This window comes from Phyllobates terribilis, unplaced genomic scaffold (assembly GCF_046119375.1).
Source record: "Phyllobates terribilis strain yellow unplaced genomic scaffold, ASM4611937v1 Scaffold_4193__1_contigs__length_63871, whole genome shotgun sequence".
Taxonomy (NCBI): domain Eukaryota; kingdom Metazoa; phylum Chordata; class Amphibia; order Anura; family Dendrobatidae; genus Phyllobates; species Phyllobates terribilis.
Window position 1 is genome coordinate 33,555 of NW_027366945.1, and position 16,603 is coordinate 50,157.

Consider the following 16,603-nt stretch of genomic DNA (forward strand, 5'->3'; position numbering starts at 1 on the left):
CAAGCATTCAAAGTTTTTACACACATTTGAGAGTATTTGAAGCATATCTGTCAAAGGAGCTACAAAATAGAGGAGTTTCCATGTATAGCAAGTCGCAGTTGTAGTTGTCAAAAGAGGAAAGTTGATGATGCACATGTCGCGACCAATTCCCAAGAGCTAGTGAAGTATTATCTTTTTTCTATGAGTGGTTAGTCAGTTATAGAAAACAAGGACGATTTCACTGACTTCATAACCATCGCAACCCGCACCTTATTCGTCGTGCCCTACGCCCACTGAAAGATCAAAGATTTTATAGTCATATTTTACTTCACTTACAAATATAAACTTTTACATTATTATTTTATAGTTAGATAGTTAGTTAGATAAGATTTCATTGATTTATATTTTATTAATTGGTAGAACTAGGGCAAGTTAGTCACCTATATAACGAGCCTTTCTCCCTACGAACCAGAGGTTACACAATTTTTAGTTTATTTTCACATATTATTTCATTCTCTAGTTATGAGAAACTAAGTTCCACCATTGTTCAATTTGACTATTGAAGTTTATACAGTGTTAGTGTTTTTATAAGTGTTTCTTTATCTCTATTGATTCTAATGTGTTGATTGTACCTTTCCGTGGTTATAAAGATTATTGTTTTGTGTGCTTTAGTTAGATTGACAACCTAACGTAGCTCTTATTGCATACTATTATAAAGAATACAACTTGAGTATGTTTAGACAGGTTACGAGCATGTTGAAGTAGGAATACACACACAATTGAGATTTTTTATATTGCTTTGCATCTTATCTCAATTGAGTCATTTCTAGTTACAAACTGTTTTACAAGGTTCTGGTTGCGAATGTAATTCGTGGTTGTTTCTCTTAGATTAGGATAGTACAGGGATTGATATTGATAGGTAGGAAGGAACACAATAAACAAAAACCTTAATACTGTATAAATGGATTAGTTGGTGTGGAACAATACTCTCTCAATAATAATAAAAGCAAATCCATCACTAAGTTCGATCAATCATATAAAATTATTGTGGTGTTCTTTACAAACTAAATCATTTTTCCTGCTACTAACTTCTTTGTGGGATCGACCATGTGCTTACCAAATACTTGTGCATTTGGTATTCATAGGAATACATCTGAATGAGCATAACGACCTCGCTCACACGCTATCAGACTATCGTTTTGTTAAAACACTCTCTATAATCATAGAGTATCTCATCTTTTCCTTGTTCTACAATGTTGATGTACCGTCTAAGATTATTGTCCTTCTTTACGGAAAACACTTATCAATAAGGCTTTCTTCATATCATCCCAAGATGCAATGCTCCCAGTAAGGAGAGAATGTACCACTAATTAGCATTACCATTTAGTGAGAACGAGAATGCTCTCATCATGATCTAATTTTTGTTGACACCTCATATCTTCATACTAACTCTTATTGAATGGAATTGACCCAATTGTTTGATAGGGTCTTCTCCACTCAATCCATAGAACTTGGGCAACAGATATATAAGCCCAGGTTTTGGCTCAAAATTAGTACCTTCTTGCAAAATAGGCAATAATATGACGGTTGGCTGTGGAACAAGGTTGTTCTCTGACACTTCTCTTATCATTTTGTCGGTGTTGTCTTAGTTAATTCATAAGGCCTATCTGCTTCTCGTTGTCTTGCTAGTACTGGTTCATCAGCTCTTTCTCTTTCGCTTATTGCGGATCGCTTTTTATCTACTCATAGCTTTCTTTTGATCTCTCTAAAAAACTCAAACAATAAATCTAGGGATGTGGGTCATAAGATAAACCCAAACCGGCTATAAACTTAGATAAATAATCAAACGGATTCCACAGAAATGGAACCATATTTGACATGGTCGTCGTTGAGCCAAACAGATTAATATGAATACCAAATACAAAAGCAAGTGGTAAGTACAGGTTGATCCCATAGAGAAAATGTAGAACAGTAGAGAAAGGTTATAGCTTTAGTAACAAAACAAAGGAAATCAGGGTTTTATCACTTTAGAATGCAGAGAACGCAAAACAGAGAAGAAATTCATTGGTTTTATGTATGAACGTGGAGTGTTTCACTTAACAACTTAATTTATGCCTGTTTTTGTTTCAATTCACATATTCCAATCTAATAACCAGTCAAAATGGTCTTTAATGAAATCATTAATGACCTAAGACTAGAAGGAACATGAAATAAACCACAACCAGAACAAAGTCTATTTCAGGGGTATGCTAGCTCCTCACCTTAAATGTACACAACCAGTCTTTCATAGAAGGTGTTGTACTAATAGATTAAATTTCCAACTAGGTTTGAATAATCCTAACAATATGCCATTATATTGACTAAATAAGTGATCACCCTAGCAAAACAACACAAAATGATCTATGCATCCAAGAGAAGAATCTAATAATATGGATAGGAATCAAGAACTGATAGAGAAAATACTTACAAAATCAAAACTTGCATAAACTTAAATTTAAAGAAAAATAATGGATGATTTCTCTCCTCATAGTCATGGAGAACTAAGCAATGTATATGGAATGATGAAACAAAAAGTGAAAAAAGGTCAAACCTAATTCCCTAGAAAGTGTCCTCTATTTATAGAGAAACTCCTAATGAATCTCACAAGATAAATAAGTCTAAAATTTTATAATATAAAATAGGAAGAAACTCATATTTGAAACTAATAACTTCGAAACTGGTAAATTAGGATAGGTATTCGCCAATTCTCTTAGGTGAAACGAGAAATTTAATATGCAACCAAAACTGGTTAAGGCTGCGAGTCGCGGTGGTTGGACTCGTGGGGCGAGGATCTGGCTCGGGTGATTCTCATACTTGAAACTAATAACTTCGAAACTGGTAAATTAGGATAGGTATTCGCCAATTCTCTTAGATGAAACGAGAAATTTAATATGCAACCAAAACTGGTTAAGGCTGCGAGTCGCAGTGGTTGGACTCGTGGGGCGAGGATCTGGCTCGGGTGATTCTGCTTCGCCAATCTTCTTAACAAACTTGATCTTCTTCGATTCTTCTCTATCCTCCGATTCGCCGGGCGCAGCCGTCTACGGGCGTGGGGTGCAGATGCAAGTCTGTCGACTTTCCTGTTATGGTAGCTACATCTTCACTGTGATATTCCAGAAAGCTTCATCTGATGGCCACATATTCATCTCTGGGAAACATCGTCTTTAGCTCTGCTCATCTTTTGTAGCTCATTCAATCAACATAGTCTTTCACAGCTGGACTTTTCTCAGATTCATCTCAAATACTTGAAGAGATCCCCAATTAAGAAATACTCGACTTACGAGTCCGGATCAGTACAAATCGACTAAAACAATTCAAAACACCTGTAAAAAATGTGATATGTTGTATGTAGGATCAAACTCTTGAGTGGATTAGTCTTTCAGCGCGACTTTCTCCTTGAAAGCGGAACAAAGAGTTGAATCACGAGTTGAACAAGATTTTCCCAACTATGAGTACCTTTTACCACCTTGGTCTAGGCTAAAACTACTACTAATCCTCTATTGATTTTAAGTAATTACAATCCTAACACCTAGAACAACACATTCTTGACTACATGTGTTTTCTCTACTTTCTCTCACAGATAGTGTTTAGATTTAACTCTCAACAACAACAAAAAAAGCTCTCTAACACTCACTAAAAACACATAGATTACGAATATTAAGTAACGTCCACAATTTCTAAGTCTAATCTCTATTTATAGACAAGCTATATACACTCTTTGTCTAAATGAGTCGGCAATAACACGTAAGCATGACCTGCTTCTTGAATTCTAACGGCTCACTGCAAGTGGACGATCATACAACCTCTAAGAAACACGTGTATGCTTTAGATCAAGCTTGCTCTTGCAACTTGGTCTTCGCTCAACAACCTTTTTTAAACGTGCTTATTTGATTGCAACTCACGCTTTCCTCTAGAGGGATGCGCTACCACGTTATACGGTTTACGTTGCTCTAGATGCAACTTGCTTTGGAATCAGACGTGCTTCACGCTCTATTCTTCAAGTAAGCTCCACACACATGCCTATTGCCTTTCTATTGCACTTAATACTTCTCTTCATAGCTATACTCTTAGTGAGTCTATCGCACTTCTTAGTGATACAATATCTTCTCTTCAATGCTTGAAGCCATACATTTAAGCTTAACATTTATGTAAAGCGATTATCTAGCTCTTTAAGCAAGTCCATAATCTTCATGAATATAAGTCTTCAATACTATACACTCATGTAGATTATTTGATACTGAGTTTGTTATCAACAAAACTTGATAAAAAAAAGTCAAGCTACCTCAAGCTTAACTAACAATTTCTCCCTAGAGAAATGAAAGTGTAAGAACAGTGTTAAAGGCCAGTTAAGAAAGTAAACAACTAAGCACAAGCAAGTCGAATATGAAGACTGAAAGCATACTTATATTATCATTATACTCGCATACAAAAATTAAGCTTATAGGTTGATGATCCTAGGAAGACTAAAATAAAGCACAAAGAAACAAAGAAAGCTGGTGAAGACTTAACCATGATCATTTCTTAGTTATAGCTTTGATAAGCTCTATAACTTCATCAAGGTTATCCACTACTAGGTTAAGCCTCTCAGTACCTAACTCAAAATAACACTTCACTGCAAAATCTACTCTATAAATGGAGCTAAATAAACTAAACACTTCACTACTACTTCTACTCTATAAATGGCTTCATGAACATTCCTTGGTTCTTCCTGGGCATTTAGATTGAGCCTTGGAAGAGAAGATTGGGTTGGCTTCACTTGTTCATCGGTAGTGAAATGATCAAGCTCCTTAACCATATAAGTGGTTAGCACACATCACTTTCTCCTTCTCTGTAGTATAGATGTCGAGCTTTTCCATGAGCTTCTTGACAATGTGAGGATAAGGAAGATCATGTGTAGTTGATTCCTTGCAAGTATACATGTGAGTGAAAATCACTTGTGGCATGTCGATGAGATCACCTTCTAGCACCTTATCCATTAAAACACCATCGGCAATAATTACTATGTCATGCTTCTCTTGCCTGGGCAAAATATTACACGTGATGAAGTAAAGGAGTACCTTCTTATTCAGGTCAAGATAATTGATCTTGAGTTCCTTCTTAGGCATGGAAGAGCCAAATAGGTTTCGTTTTATCTGTTGAGTGCCTTTGAGCCAATTTTTCTTCAGCACCAAGTTGTACTTTGCTAGTGTCGAGGCCAACAACTGTTGCAAAATCATGAACTGGGATGTAGTAGTTGCGCTTGTTCCACTGAAGAATCAACATATTTGAAGGTCTGAAAGAGTATGCTTGAGGAACTATGACAAAGCCAATGTAGTATGTGCCTAAATCAAAGAATACCAAACTCTCACTATAGAGTATAGTGGAAGTAAGGGTCGAACCCAAGGGACACAGTTATCCGTTTAACACTTATGTATGACTAATAAGTAACAATGGGGGGTTTGGTTGGAAGTGACCAAAGTATGCAATAACAATTAGTAGGAAATAAGATTAAAAGCATTCACTCTTCAAATATCGGCAAGCAGATAGGCAATAGATTATAGATTACTAACGCCCTATGTTCATACATTCAACATGTTGTCCTAATCCTTGTTCTAAGAAAGCAACTAGTCCAAATAGTCCTAACCCCTTACTATGCTATAACCATGGAAATCACAAGATTCAATAATATAATATCATTACGATCAAGAATAGATAGGGTTCGTGTGATATCATTGACAAATTGTCGATACTCGACACGAATTTGATAAATCTACACAAGATGCACTCACAAATAGTTTATGCAAATTATGTTGCTACCACAAGAAAAGATTCTTCATATCGAATTATCTAATCTAGCAATATGATAAACATTAACAAACCTAGTTGGCCAAAGTAGATAAATAATACAAATCAATCAAATCTCAAACACAAGATTATCAAAACAACCATATATTGAATCAAACAAGGGGTTTGAAAATTTTACAATCTATGCCAAATCCGGAGGCCTCAATCCGAAGAGCGAATCAAGAGGATTAGTTACTCATCATCATCATCTTGCAATACAAATTAATCTAAGAGTACTCTAGAGAGGGAAGTACAAAGTAAAATGAGAGAGTTTTAGAAAATGTGGTGATTATTCTAGTCAAAACCCTAGAAAAACAATATAAACCCCTCTAGCTAAATGGTAACTTCGAAACCATTCAAAGTCATAATGTTGAGGCGGTTACAAAGGCTTCCCCGGTCAAAGAGTAATGCGGTCGCCAGACCGCGTTAATCCAAAGATCGAATCAAGAGGATTAGTTCCTCATCATCATCATCTTGCAATACAAATTAATCTAAGAGTTCTCTAGAGAGGGAAGTACAAAGGAAAATGAGAGAGTTTTAGAAAATGTGGTGATTATTCTAGTCAAAACCCTAGAAAAAACACTATAAACCCCTCTCCAAAAATGGTAACTTCGAAACCATTCAAAGCCATAATGTTGAGGCGGTTACAAAGACTTCCCGGTCAAAGAGTAACACGACAGGCGTGACCGCGGTTGCTGGACCGCGACCGCGGTTTGGTCTTTGTTGAACTTGGCCAAACACTGAGTGGCCCGACCCCGGTCGGTTGACCGTGACCGCGGTTTGGTCTCTGTAGAAGTTCCTCCACTTTATCATGTCTTCGTCTTCACTTTAGTGTCTTTGGTCCCGATTCCTCATATGCTTCGTTTAACACTTAAGTGCTTCTGAAACGCCACTAAAATCACCTAAAACCCCACCCTTGGCGCCATCGGGATTGCGCCTATCAAATTCCCCCACACTTACACCTTGCTCATCCTCGAGTAAGAAAAAGATTGCTAACCCTTCCATGAAGCACGAAGGTCTGAGCTAGTATGGGGTAACTCGATAGTAACAGCCATCATCCGCACCACAACTCTCATGTACCTGCTCCCAACAAAACAAAGACTACAACCCCAACAAGACACTAATAAATGGGAAATAAACATGAACTAACCTAACCTAAATGTGTGTTGCTAACATCCCCATCCTTGATCATTATGTATCCCAAGCAAGCACATCACAGTGAATCGTAAGAATATTCAATAGTTGTTTCAATCCAAGTGACATATGAATGATAACGATGATAAGTCAAACAACAGACATTTTGCCCTCATAGCATGCCTCGTTCAATAACAAGAAAACACATGTTCCTCAACTCGATTAAAAAGCAAGTCACTCGAATTCATGTTCCACCCGGTTTCTAGCGCAAATCGTGCGAGTGTGCGATCTCCGTAGTGTGAAAGATCATTGAGACTCGAACCCGGGTGGAACATGAATTCGAGTGACTTGCTTTTTAATCGAGTTGAGGAACATGTGTTTTCTTGTCATTGAACGAGGCATGCTATGAGGGAAAAATGTCTATTGTTGACTTATCATCGTTATCATTCATATGTCACTTGGATTGAAACAACTATTGAATATTTTTACGATTCACTGTGATATGCTTGCCTGGGAGAAAGAGAGCTCTCTTTCTCCCAGTTGTCATGTCATCCTATTTGATTCACTACAAGTTAAATCCAAGTTTTGCGAGCAATTTTGCCTTAGTTGAAACTGTTTATTTCAACCCTCATACTTAAATATATTATATACATAGCACTCACGAAGTTAAATTTTTCTCAGACTTACAAATTTTCTGACTTTAGCATCAGAAAGTCAAATCTAAAGAATGTCCTCCTCTTATGTTGGTTGCGCATATAAAAGAAGACTTAGACGGTTCGAGAGTAAGATCCATCTGCCGGGCACGAACAACAAAATCTTCATCATCTACAAAGTCACGAACAACACAATTTATCCAGGCTCCAACAATTGCAAGAAACACACTCCATAACTATGTAACTTGATCACTCACTACGTCTGATCACTCGCTGGCAAGACTTCCTATTAGGATTAGGGTTATAGTATGGTTCAATGGACTACTGTATTTTGACAATAATTGTCTATCTAGACTCTATTGATTGTTTAAAATAATTGTTTTTTTGAATATTTTTTGAAACGGGCAATTTTACCTCTTTAAAAAGTAGTGGGGTAGGTTTTTTTTTGGTTTTATAGTGGGGTAGGTGATAATAGCTGTGTTAATTTTGTTTTTTGGTTTAAGTAATTGGGATAAAAAAAAATTTAAAAAATAGTTTATGTACGAATTTTTAGAATAATAAGTATTTTCATACAGAGGATGTACATCTTATATGTTACGGTTTGTCAATTTTTTTCATTAGCTATAAAAAAATTAGGTTTCTCTTAAGGGATTGTTTGACAAATTCTTTATCAAGACTTTTTTCATATAGTAAATATTTGTTGTTTAATTTTCTTTTTTAAATGTGTGACATTGTTTTCCGCGACAAATATATTTTTTACGAAAAAAGGTGAAGTGTTTTTATAATATCCTTATAAATATATTACCAAACAAACCCTAAATAATCGAAGGACGTTGTTGACAAAATTTCCCACCTTCAGATTTCCAAACAAGTGATTTGATATATTTTGGAATATCATCTGCTGAATATAAAATATATTAAAACCTTGATTTACAACTTGTATACTCCGTCCCAATTTGATCTTCCCATTTTTTTTGGCGTTTTTGCCGAGGCACGTTTTGTTTTGTAAATATCTCTAAATATACATGTATAAAAATTATGAAATTTAGATATTCTTAAAGTACTCGTCGAGGAATAAAACAAGACCACACATGACTATGTATTTTCATATACATCAAGAGAAAACGAGAAAATTCTTTGCAAGTGTGAATAATGCTCGAAAAAAAAATGGAAAGATCAAATTAGGACGGAGGGAGTATAAAATAAGTGCCTGCCAATACTATAAAGGGATAATGGCACAAACATTGGCGTGTGAATGGATCATGTAACCCTAATAGCTGGATCTTTCACCAAATAAAATTTCTAAATAAAATTTAACCATGAAATTATGTCAAGTTGCTTTCTTCTTCGCGAAACATTCTCTAAATCACTGTCCTTGTACAATCATTACTATTACTCTCTAAATACAAATACATATAATTTAATAATAATTTTATTAGATACGACTACCAGTTATTTTATTAAAAAAATATTTTATCACATTTATTCTATGTATTACTACATTAAATTAATTTAATTTTTTAGACATACTTTTTATATTTTCAGTGACATGTCAATATGGTTATTTAGAAGAAGATTATACTTTAAAATTTGCATGCGAAGAGAATATCAAGTATTTTTATTTTACTAATATTATATCATAGTTGGTCAGATGGCACTTGCAGCTTCCCAACGTACATAACGAAAACAACTTCGAAACAAGCTTTTCAATCTATGGTAGTACATCGCAACACAACAAGCAATGGTGAATTAATTTGTTTTTTTTGCATAAGATTATACATACATACTTAAAAGAAAACATAACCTATGTCTTTTGCAATTTTCATCATTAATCAGATGTGAGATCTAAGAGTTGCATTAATGGTTGAGCAGGTTAATACACATATATCCCAATATACAGGTAAAACAAGTACTTAAAAAGGTAGCGACTTAATTACCCATCTGTAAATTGTTGGGCAGAGAGATTATCCATGAGAGCCAAGTGCATGTTTTCAGAGGGCTTCCAATGGCGCTTCCTCTGGTTAATAAACCAGTTATTGATCTGCCTTGGATCTAGTCCCGTTGCTTCAGCAAGCGCAAACTTATCCCCTTCCTGCACAAACAATACAATTACGTTTATCTTTCAAAACAACCATATATATATATATATATCTATTGGATCGATTCTTACGGTTGGATAAGGCCACTTGTAATGTAAATTCCACCACTCGAGCAGAGTCTGCCTTGCTTCTCTGGGTAACTTTCCTTTCTTTTTCTTCTTAGAAAACTCGAGCTTCAGACTGCCGACGTGACTTCCGAATCGACGTAGTAGCTTGTCCTTTAAGTCTCGGTCCCCTTCTCTTGGCTGCTTCTGTATGTCTATCTCCCCTCCTCCGCTACAGTATTCTTCATCGGAAGACACCATGCCGTCATCTACATTAACTCAGAAACTTATCAAAACTCCGGAAAACCATACTACAATAATCGCTGTAGATGTAGTACGGAGTGTAAAAGTAGGTGTGGGGTCAGATTCGAGGAGGGTAAACTAAAGGTGAAAGGAGGAAAGCTCGTTAGGTCGATTCGGAGGTCAGAGTGGACAAGATGGCACCAGTCAAACGCAGCAGCATCCCCGCAATACACGCTCAACCAGATATTCAACGGGACCCACCCCGCTTTTGCTTTTTCCAATTTCTTTTTCCTTTTTCTCCCTACCGAAACTGCTGAAAAAGGCCATCAGACCCCACACAGCCCCCGCTATAATAAAACAACCAAAAACCCATTCCAAGCTAGCTAAGCTAGGCGGGGTTCTATTTGTTTGGCCCATGAAATCGACATCATGCATCTTACACTTGTATTTACACTCTTGCCCTTTTCAATTAAGGCCACGTTTGTTATAATTTTCTGAAAACGGAAACGAATCTGGATAACTTCCATTTATGTGACTTGCAATTCACTACGAGATGGTCATATGACTCTCTTTGACGAAGAGAGTCAAAATCATCTCGACGAATGAACGTCGTAAAAACTGTCTAGATTCGTTTCCTTTTTCGTTTCTATTATCGGAAAATTATACCAAACGAAACGAGGCTTAAATTGTGATGAATGTACGGCAAAAATGGAAGATGAGGGTGAAATAAATAAAGAGGTGAGACCCACACAAGACAAGGAGATAAGAGATGAGGGTATGTACACGTTTCAAGTCCCAAACAAGCATAAATACCCTATCTAAGTATAAATGGCAGCAAAAAAAGATGAAGATATATTCAGCGTGAAATACGGGAGTCCCATGTGAGCAGTGCATGCATGAACTGAATTCCCTACCACTTCTATATATCACTCTCCAGCCCACCATGTCAACTTTCATCTCTCCCACTTCCACTCTTTCTTTATACTCCGCGGTTGTTTCTTACTTAAGGGTTTGTTTGGCACAAACTATGCATGCAATGGAAATCTACTTTAGAAAATCCCGAATCTCTATTCTTTTAGTCATGTTGTTTTAGCGTTTAACCTTTTATTTAGATCTAGATTAGAGTACAGATTAGCACTAACTCTAGTCAAAGCATATCTGCAAAACAAGATTAGGAAAGAAACCATTACCAATACCAGGTTTCAGTAAAACAAAACTATCAGTACGGGTAACACAAAGAACAAACATAGGTTCATTCTTCAAGCTAATAACAGACTGACCACATAAATAGCATTAAGGTTTATTTTCAGGAGTAATTTCTTTAGCAAAAGTTCATTTCCTTTCAAGAACGGGAACATGCTGAATCATCTACTAAGCATAGAGGCATGTGGACTAAATTATCAGTAGACAAAGTCATGTAAAGACAGCAAGAGTGAAGAGCATAAATAATCCAAAAGCAAGCAAAGGAGATCAAGATGGATTAAGGAAATAATCACACAAAACATGATCATATTACCAAAAGGTTATTTGTACTTTAAAATGAAAAACATCCAGTTGCCTACCATATATAACAGCCTGAACATGACGATACCAACCTTTAAAGTGTTTAGATTCTTGAGAGATTAGATCAGTTTCTCCTACTAAAATAACCTTTCTAATTGAAAGGCTGCCATTTCCTTCAGTTTGCACGATCACCAGAGCTTATAAAATGCAAGTAACTGCAGCTTTTGTTTCTAATACCAAACATAAAATAATGATCCTAAGTAGAAGTGTACTTAGTCTGCCCACTAATCATTCTCAGGTTAGTTTAAGGAACAAAACAAATCCATAAACTAAATACAAAGCTCACCAGGTTACACTGCAAAATACATCACCAACCATTATACAAACTCGTATGTCAATCTATATTTCATGCAAATGTGAGAAGAATGGAAGTTATTAAGAACTGTCCTTTTGAGTTTCATTGTACAATATGAAGCCAATTACTCTTCGACCCAAAAAAAATTGGAAGCCCTTTCTTTCATTCAGCATGCATCACTGAAAAATTCAACTTTAAATGCAGACAAGTCACTGCAAAGCCATTTTCCAATGTCTACTTTAAGTGGAGTAGATGCTTTGGTGTTCCATTGGAAATTGTAATCTTTTAAAACCCCAAGATATAACACTATCGTACATCATACCAAAAACATTGCATCCAAAATAATGATATAATCACTCCTATTGTAATACAAGCACAAGCTTAGAAATCGAAGAGAAATACCAATTTCCCTATATGCATCTATTTCTTCTAGTATCAGTCATATGTGAGCATACAAGAATGAGAAAATGTACTCAAGTGTTTGCTAACTAGCAAGCACGAGTCTTCAAGAGTTGTGGCTATGGCTACATAACTTTGATCATAGATATCGATAGTCAGAGGTGCTAATTGGGTAAGAATATAGCTATTTAGGAGGATTTTAAAACTTCTTACGAAATCAAAACATTCCAATGAGTAAGTATATAACAAAAATATCATACACTGTCATAAAATAACTGGAAAAAAACACTAGTAGTACATCCACAACAACATTTGCAAGCACATGAAATGATATGAGAAAGATCATAAATAGAGGGACATTGTAAATATGACAAACAGAGGCCAATACTTAACCTGAAACAACTCAATCTATCTCGCCCTCTCCCAGCGGGAGAACTGTTAAACTTGTCATTTGTATTCATCAGTCATGTCATTGATATGTCAAAATCAATATCACTTCCTGGAAGTCATTTTCTTATTATTTTATTCTAAGGTGAAGTTGATCTGACACAGTAGAAAAGATGCATTTAACAGCAGTACTTTATAACAAAGGAAAAAGAAAATACTCAATCTACTTAAAAAATGCAAAATAAAGACCTAAGATAAGAAGTCAGACAGGAAAGTGGCAGCGGAGGATCAGTAAGATAATAATGAAAATAAACCTGGACTGTATAATCCATTGACATGAGTTATTGAGAGAGAAGGGGGAAGAGTGAAGTAATGGTTCTGCTAAAACTGCAAGAAGCGGTCCACCACTACGGACTCTTCATCAAAACCCCTTAAAACAACAGACCTTAGTTGAGAACTCACGCATGGCGATATTTCTAGCCATATAAATAGGTAAGGAAAAACGCCCTGTCACGTCTATTCTAATTTCTAACAACAGCAGAGCAGATCAAGAGACGCAACTAGTTGAACAGAAGTGTACGAAAAGTTTTCTTCCCCCAATTTCTAGGGCTTAACTTCACTGTACATGCAACACGATCATGATGAATTTCCGAAAAATTGAACAGCTTGGATCTCAATTAGCTTCAAGTAATTAATAGAGTAGTACTCAACATGTCAAAGCAACTGGTCTGGAGATGAATATATAATTGGTTTAAAGTGAAGAGGAGACTGACCGGAAGCAGTGCTACCAAAGGCGCCGTTGCAGAGATCTCCAAGTTGCGATTCAATTTTGTTCAAGAAGGCGGTTGCTTCATCGAACGGTCTCGACAGATCCAATTTGTACTTTTTTAGTATATTGCAATATATTTCCTGTTAGAGGGGAATTACACTGAGATGAGATAGGGCTAGGGGATGAGGAACTACTAGAGAAGAATTACCATGAATTCATCGAGCTCCGGATCGGCTCCGATGAATGACGGAACGACGTCGTCCTTGTTGTTCTCCCGCCTGATCTCATCTAACAAGCGCGCTATATCAGGCGGCGCCCCAACCTGCAAAAATCATCACAAAAGCTTTTGGAAACTAAAGGTTCTTTCGAAAGTATTTGAAATTTCTATGTTCGGACGGTTTTAATCATCGAGTGCAAGTATAACAAACCGTCTAATAATTGAGTGACGGTTTTGGAGTTCGAGTTCGCTAAGAGCATGAAAATCGTACTTTCAACAACAAATTTAAATTTTAGCTGACACGGAATTTGATGAAACTACTTTAGGATAAGAATTTGGTAAGACTGTCTTTCTTCTTTCTCTAAAAAATCGTTGGGATTACGATGATGATAACAGTAACTGATAACCTTCTGGCAGTCGATATAAGCTTGGAGGAGGGTAGGGTAACGAGGATGAGAGGCGATCCTGGCCTTGATAGCAGCGAAAGCGTCGCTTTCCTTGCACCTCTCATGGCTGATCGCTGACGCCACCGAGGCGAGTTCGCCGGATCCGAAAATCAGATGATCCGGCGGCGGCGGCATGCGGGAGAATTCCGGACTAGTGATAAAGGACTGGTAATCGGACGGGAGGATCAGGCCATCCGACGACAGAAGCGCCCTATCGGAGTACTCCGCCGGCGTCGGGTGTAGACCATATATTCCGTCCATGGAGCGAGCAGGAAGCTAGAGATGAAGAGGAAGAATCAAACGTAGGGATGAGAAAAAAAGGAGAGAAGGATAATTCATATACTATATGTAGAGACAATGATTCGACTTGTTTCCGGTAGACAAATTAATTTTCCGTTTCTGTTTTGGGCAAAGTGTATAAAAGTAGAAATTTGGTGGAAGTTTAGGGTTTGGATATAAATTTCGGTGTAGCAAAAGGGGAAGAGGCTGAATTCCGGGGGAGCGACGAGAATAGTCTATCTTTCAGATGAAAGCTACTCTTGCCGATTGAACCGACATATAATATTTGCCTTCGTTTCCCATACACCCTTTTCCTGTGCCATGCGGCTTATTAATAAACATTAGTGGTAATGAAATTTAAAATATAAATAGTCAAAAAATAAATGAAATTTAATTTTCTATGCTTCTAGGCTACTTATATAAAATGCTTAGAATCAAAAAAAGTTAGAAATAATTGTAGGATAAGTTTTGGTAAGAAAGTTTTCACTTCTTAGAAATAAAAATAAAGGTTAATTTGGGTATCATCAAATCCAGTAATTAGAATTAATTTCATGATGGTCAACTATTAATTTGTTGCCCAATTTATTTTATCTCAATTTTTTTTCCTAAATATAACTTTCTTTTCTTCTAATAATATGCAATATTTTGTATGTAAATGTGCAACAAGAATCTATACAAATCTGCATTACAATGTGAGTAGGTTTAGTTGATTTTTTTAATGAATCAAATGTGCACTAGTTTTCTATACATGTGCAAGATATTCTGTGTAAATATACAAGATTTTATAAATAAATATGCAAGATCGTACGAATAAAAGCAATGTTTTAAAAGTAATTGTGCAAGATTGCATGAGTAAACGTGTAGGGTATTATAAGTAAATGTGCATTAGAATGTGATTAGGTTTACTTGATTTCTTAAAAAAAGTAAATGCGCATTGAATTATCACTATTATGCGAGGTTCTCTTACAAAATTGTGCAATGTTTTTCTGAATAATGCGCAAAGTCTAATGAATTTGGTTGTTGTAGATGTTCAAATGTACATAACTTTTCTACACATATGCAAGATATTCTTATTAAATATGCAAAGTTTTATGAGTAATTTTGCAAGATTGTTTGAGTAAAAGTGCAAGGTATTATAAATAAATGTACAATGTTATTATGATTAAATGTGATTGAAAATTTTAATATATAACCTTCTTAATTACATGTGCATCGGTTTCCTATATGTGCTAAATTTCCTTAGTAAATGTACATGTAATGCTAATAACATATGCAAAATGTTTAAAATATTGTCATTCAAAATGTAATACAAAATATTGCACATTTAAGAACATGATAGATTTTGTCTTTAGAAATCTCGTACAATATATATGCAATTTATAACACATTCTAGTATAAAAATTTCGCACATTCTGAGCAAAAATATTGCACATTTCGTGTGGAAAAAAATCTCCCTTGAAAAAATAAGTTTTTAGGCTCTAAAAAACGAAATCAACGGTCGGTCAATGTCGGTCAACATCCAACAATGTTGACTTAATCAACTCATGTTAAATGAGGTTGAATCATAGTCATTAGATTTTTTTTAAATCCAAGTACTAGCACTAATTCTCATTTCTCACGCAAGTTAAAATTTTCTCGCATTAACTTTGCCCATGACTAAATAGATTGATTCATAAAATGAGAAGCCGTTTGACTATCACAAAGAGGAAGAGCAATCATATTTGATCAAATTTAATCACTAAAACAAATTACATGGTTCAAAGTTTCATATTACTATTATCCATGTATTTTGAATTAAATCAAATAAATAGAATTTTTCTGGAATAAAATAAAAAACAAATTTCATTTTATTAGTTACGCAAAAACAAACCCGAAAGGGGAATTAATGTAAGAAAATCAAAAATAATGAACAAAGCTTTATAAATAAATTTAATTTAATTTTTTTATCAAAACATAATAACATTTAGATCAATTATTCAAAGAAAAACACTTAAAAACGCAGACTTGTTTACCTACATAGGAGATAAAGAAAACATATCTTATTAATAGTCTCAAGTTTCAACTTTATATTTGGAAAAGAACTTATAAAAGGACTAGCTTATTGCTCGTGCCATGCAAGGGATAATTTTATCAAATTTATGTTTATTTTTTATACATATCTAATTTTATTTATAATTTTACACTATGTTATTATTTAACTTACACTATATTATTATTTAACATGCGATTTTGGT

General features: G+C 35.4%; 1 protein-coding gene across 1 annotated transcript; it reads right to left on the bottom strand.

Annotated features, from left to right (window-relative positions):
• Positions 1–9,275: 9,275 nt before the first annotated feature.
• LOC141248966 (uncharacterized) lies at positions 9,276–14,351 on the bottom strand. The gene is made up of 6 exons (XM_073669511.1): positions 14,052–14,351; positions 13,636–13,749; positions 13,432–13,567; positions 9,799–10,040; positions 9,566–9,720; positions 9,276–9,339 (listed from the first exon to the last, which is right to left on the bottom strand). Exons 1-6 carry the CDS (start codon positions 14,349–14,351, stop codon positions 9,276–9,278), a joined length of 1,011 nt encoding a protein of 336 aa, XP_073525612.1.
• Between the last annotated feature and the right edge of the window lie 2,252 nt (positions 14,352–16,603).

Bases quoted from the DNA above. Each gene is read 5' to 3' on its own strand.
- LOC141248966 (XM_073669511.1), bottom strand. From the start codon at position 14,351: ATGGACGGAATATATGGTCTACACCCGACGCCGGCGGAGTACTCCGAT. The intron at 10,041-13,431 runs GTCAGTCTCCTC...GAGTTAATGTAG, and splicing joins CTTTGGTAGCACTGCTTCCG to ATGACGGCATGGTGTCTTCC. The intron at 9,721-9,798 runs GTAAGAATCGAT...TTGTTTGTGCAG, and splicing joins ACAAGTGGCCTTATCCAACC to GAAGGGGATAAGTTTGCGCT.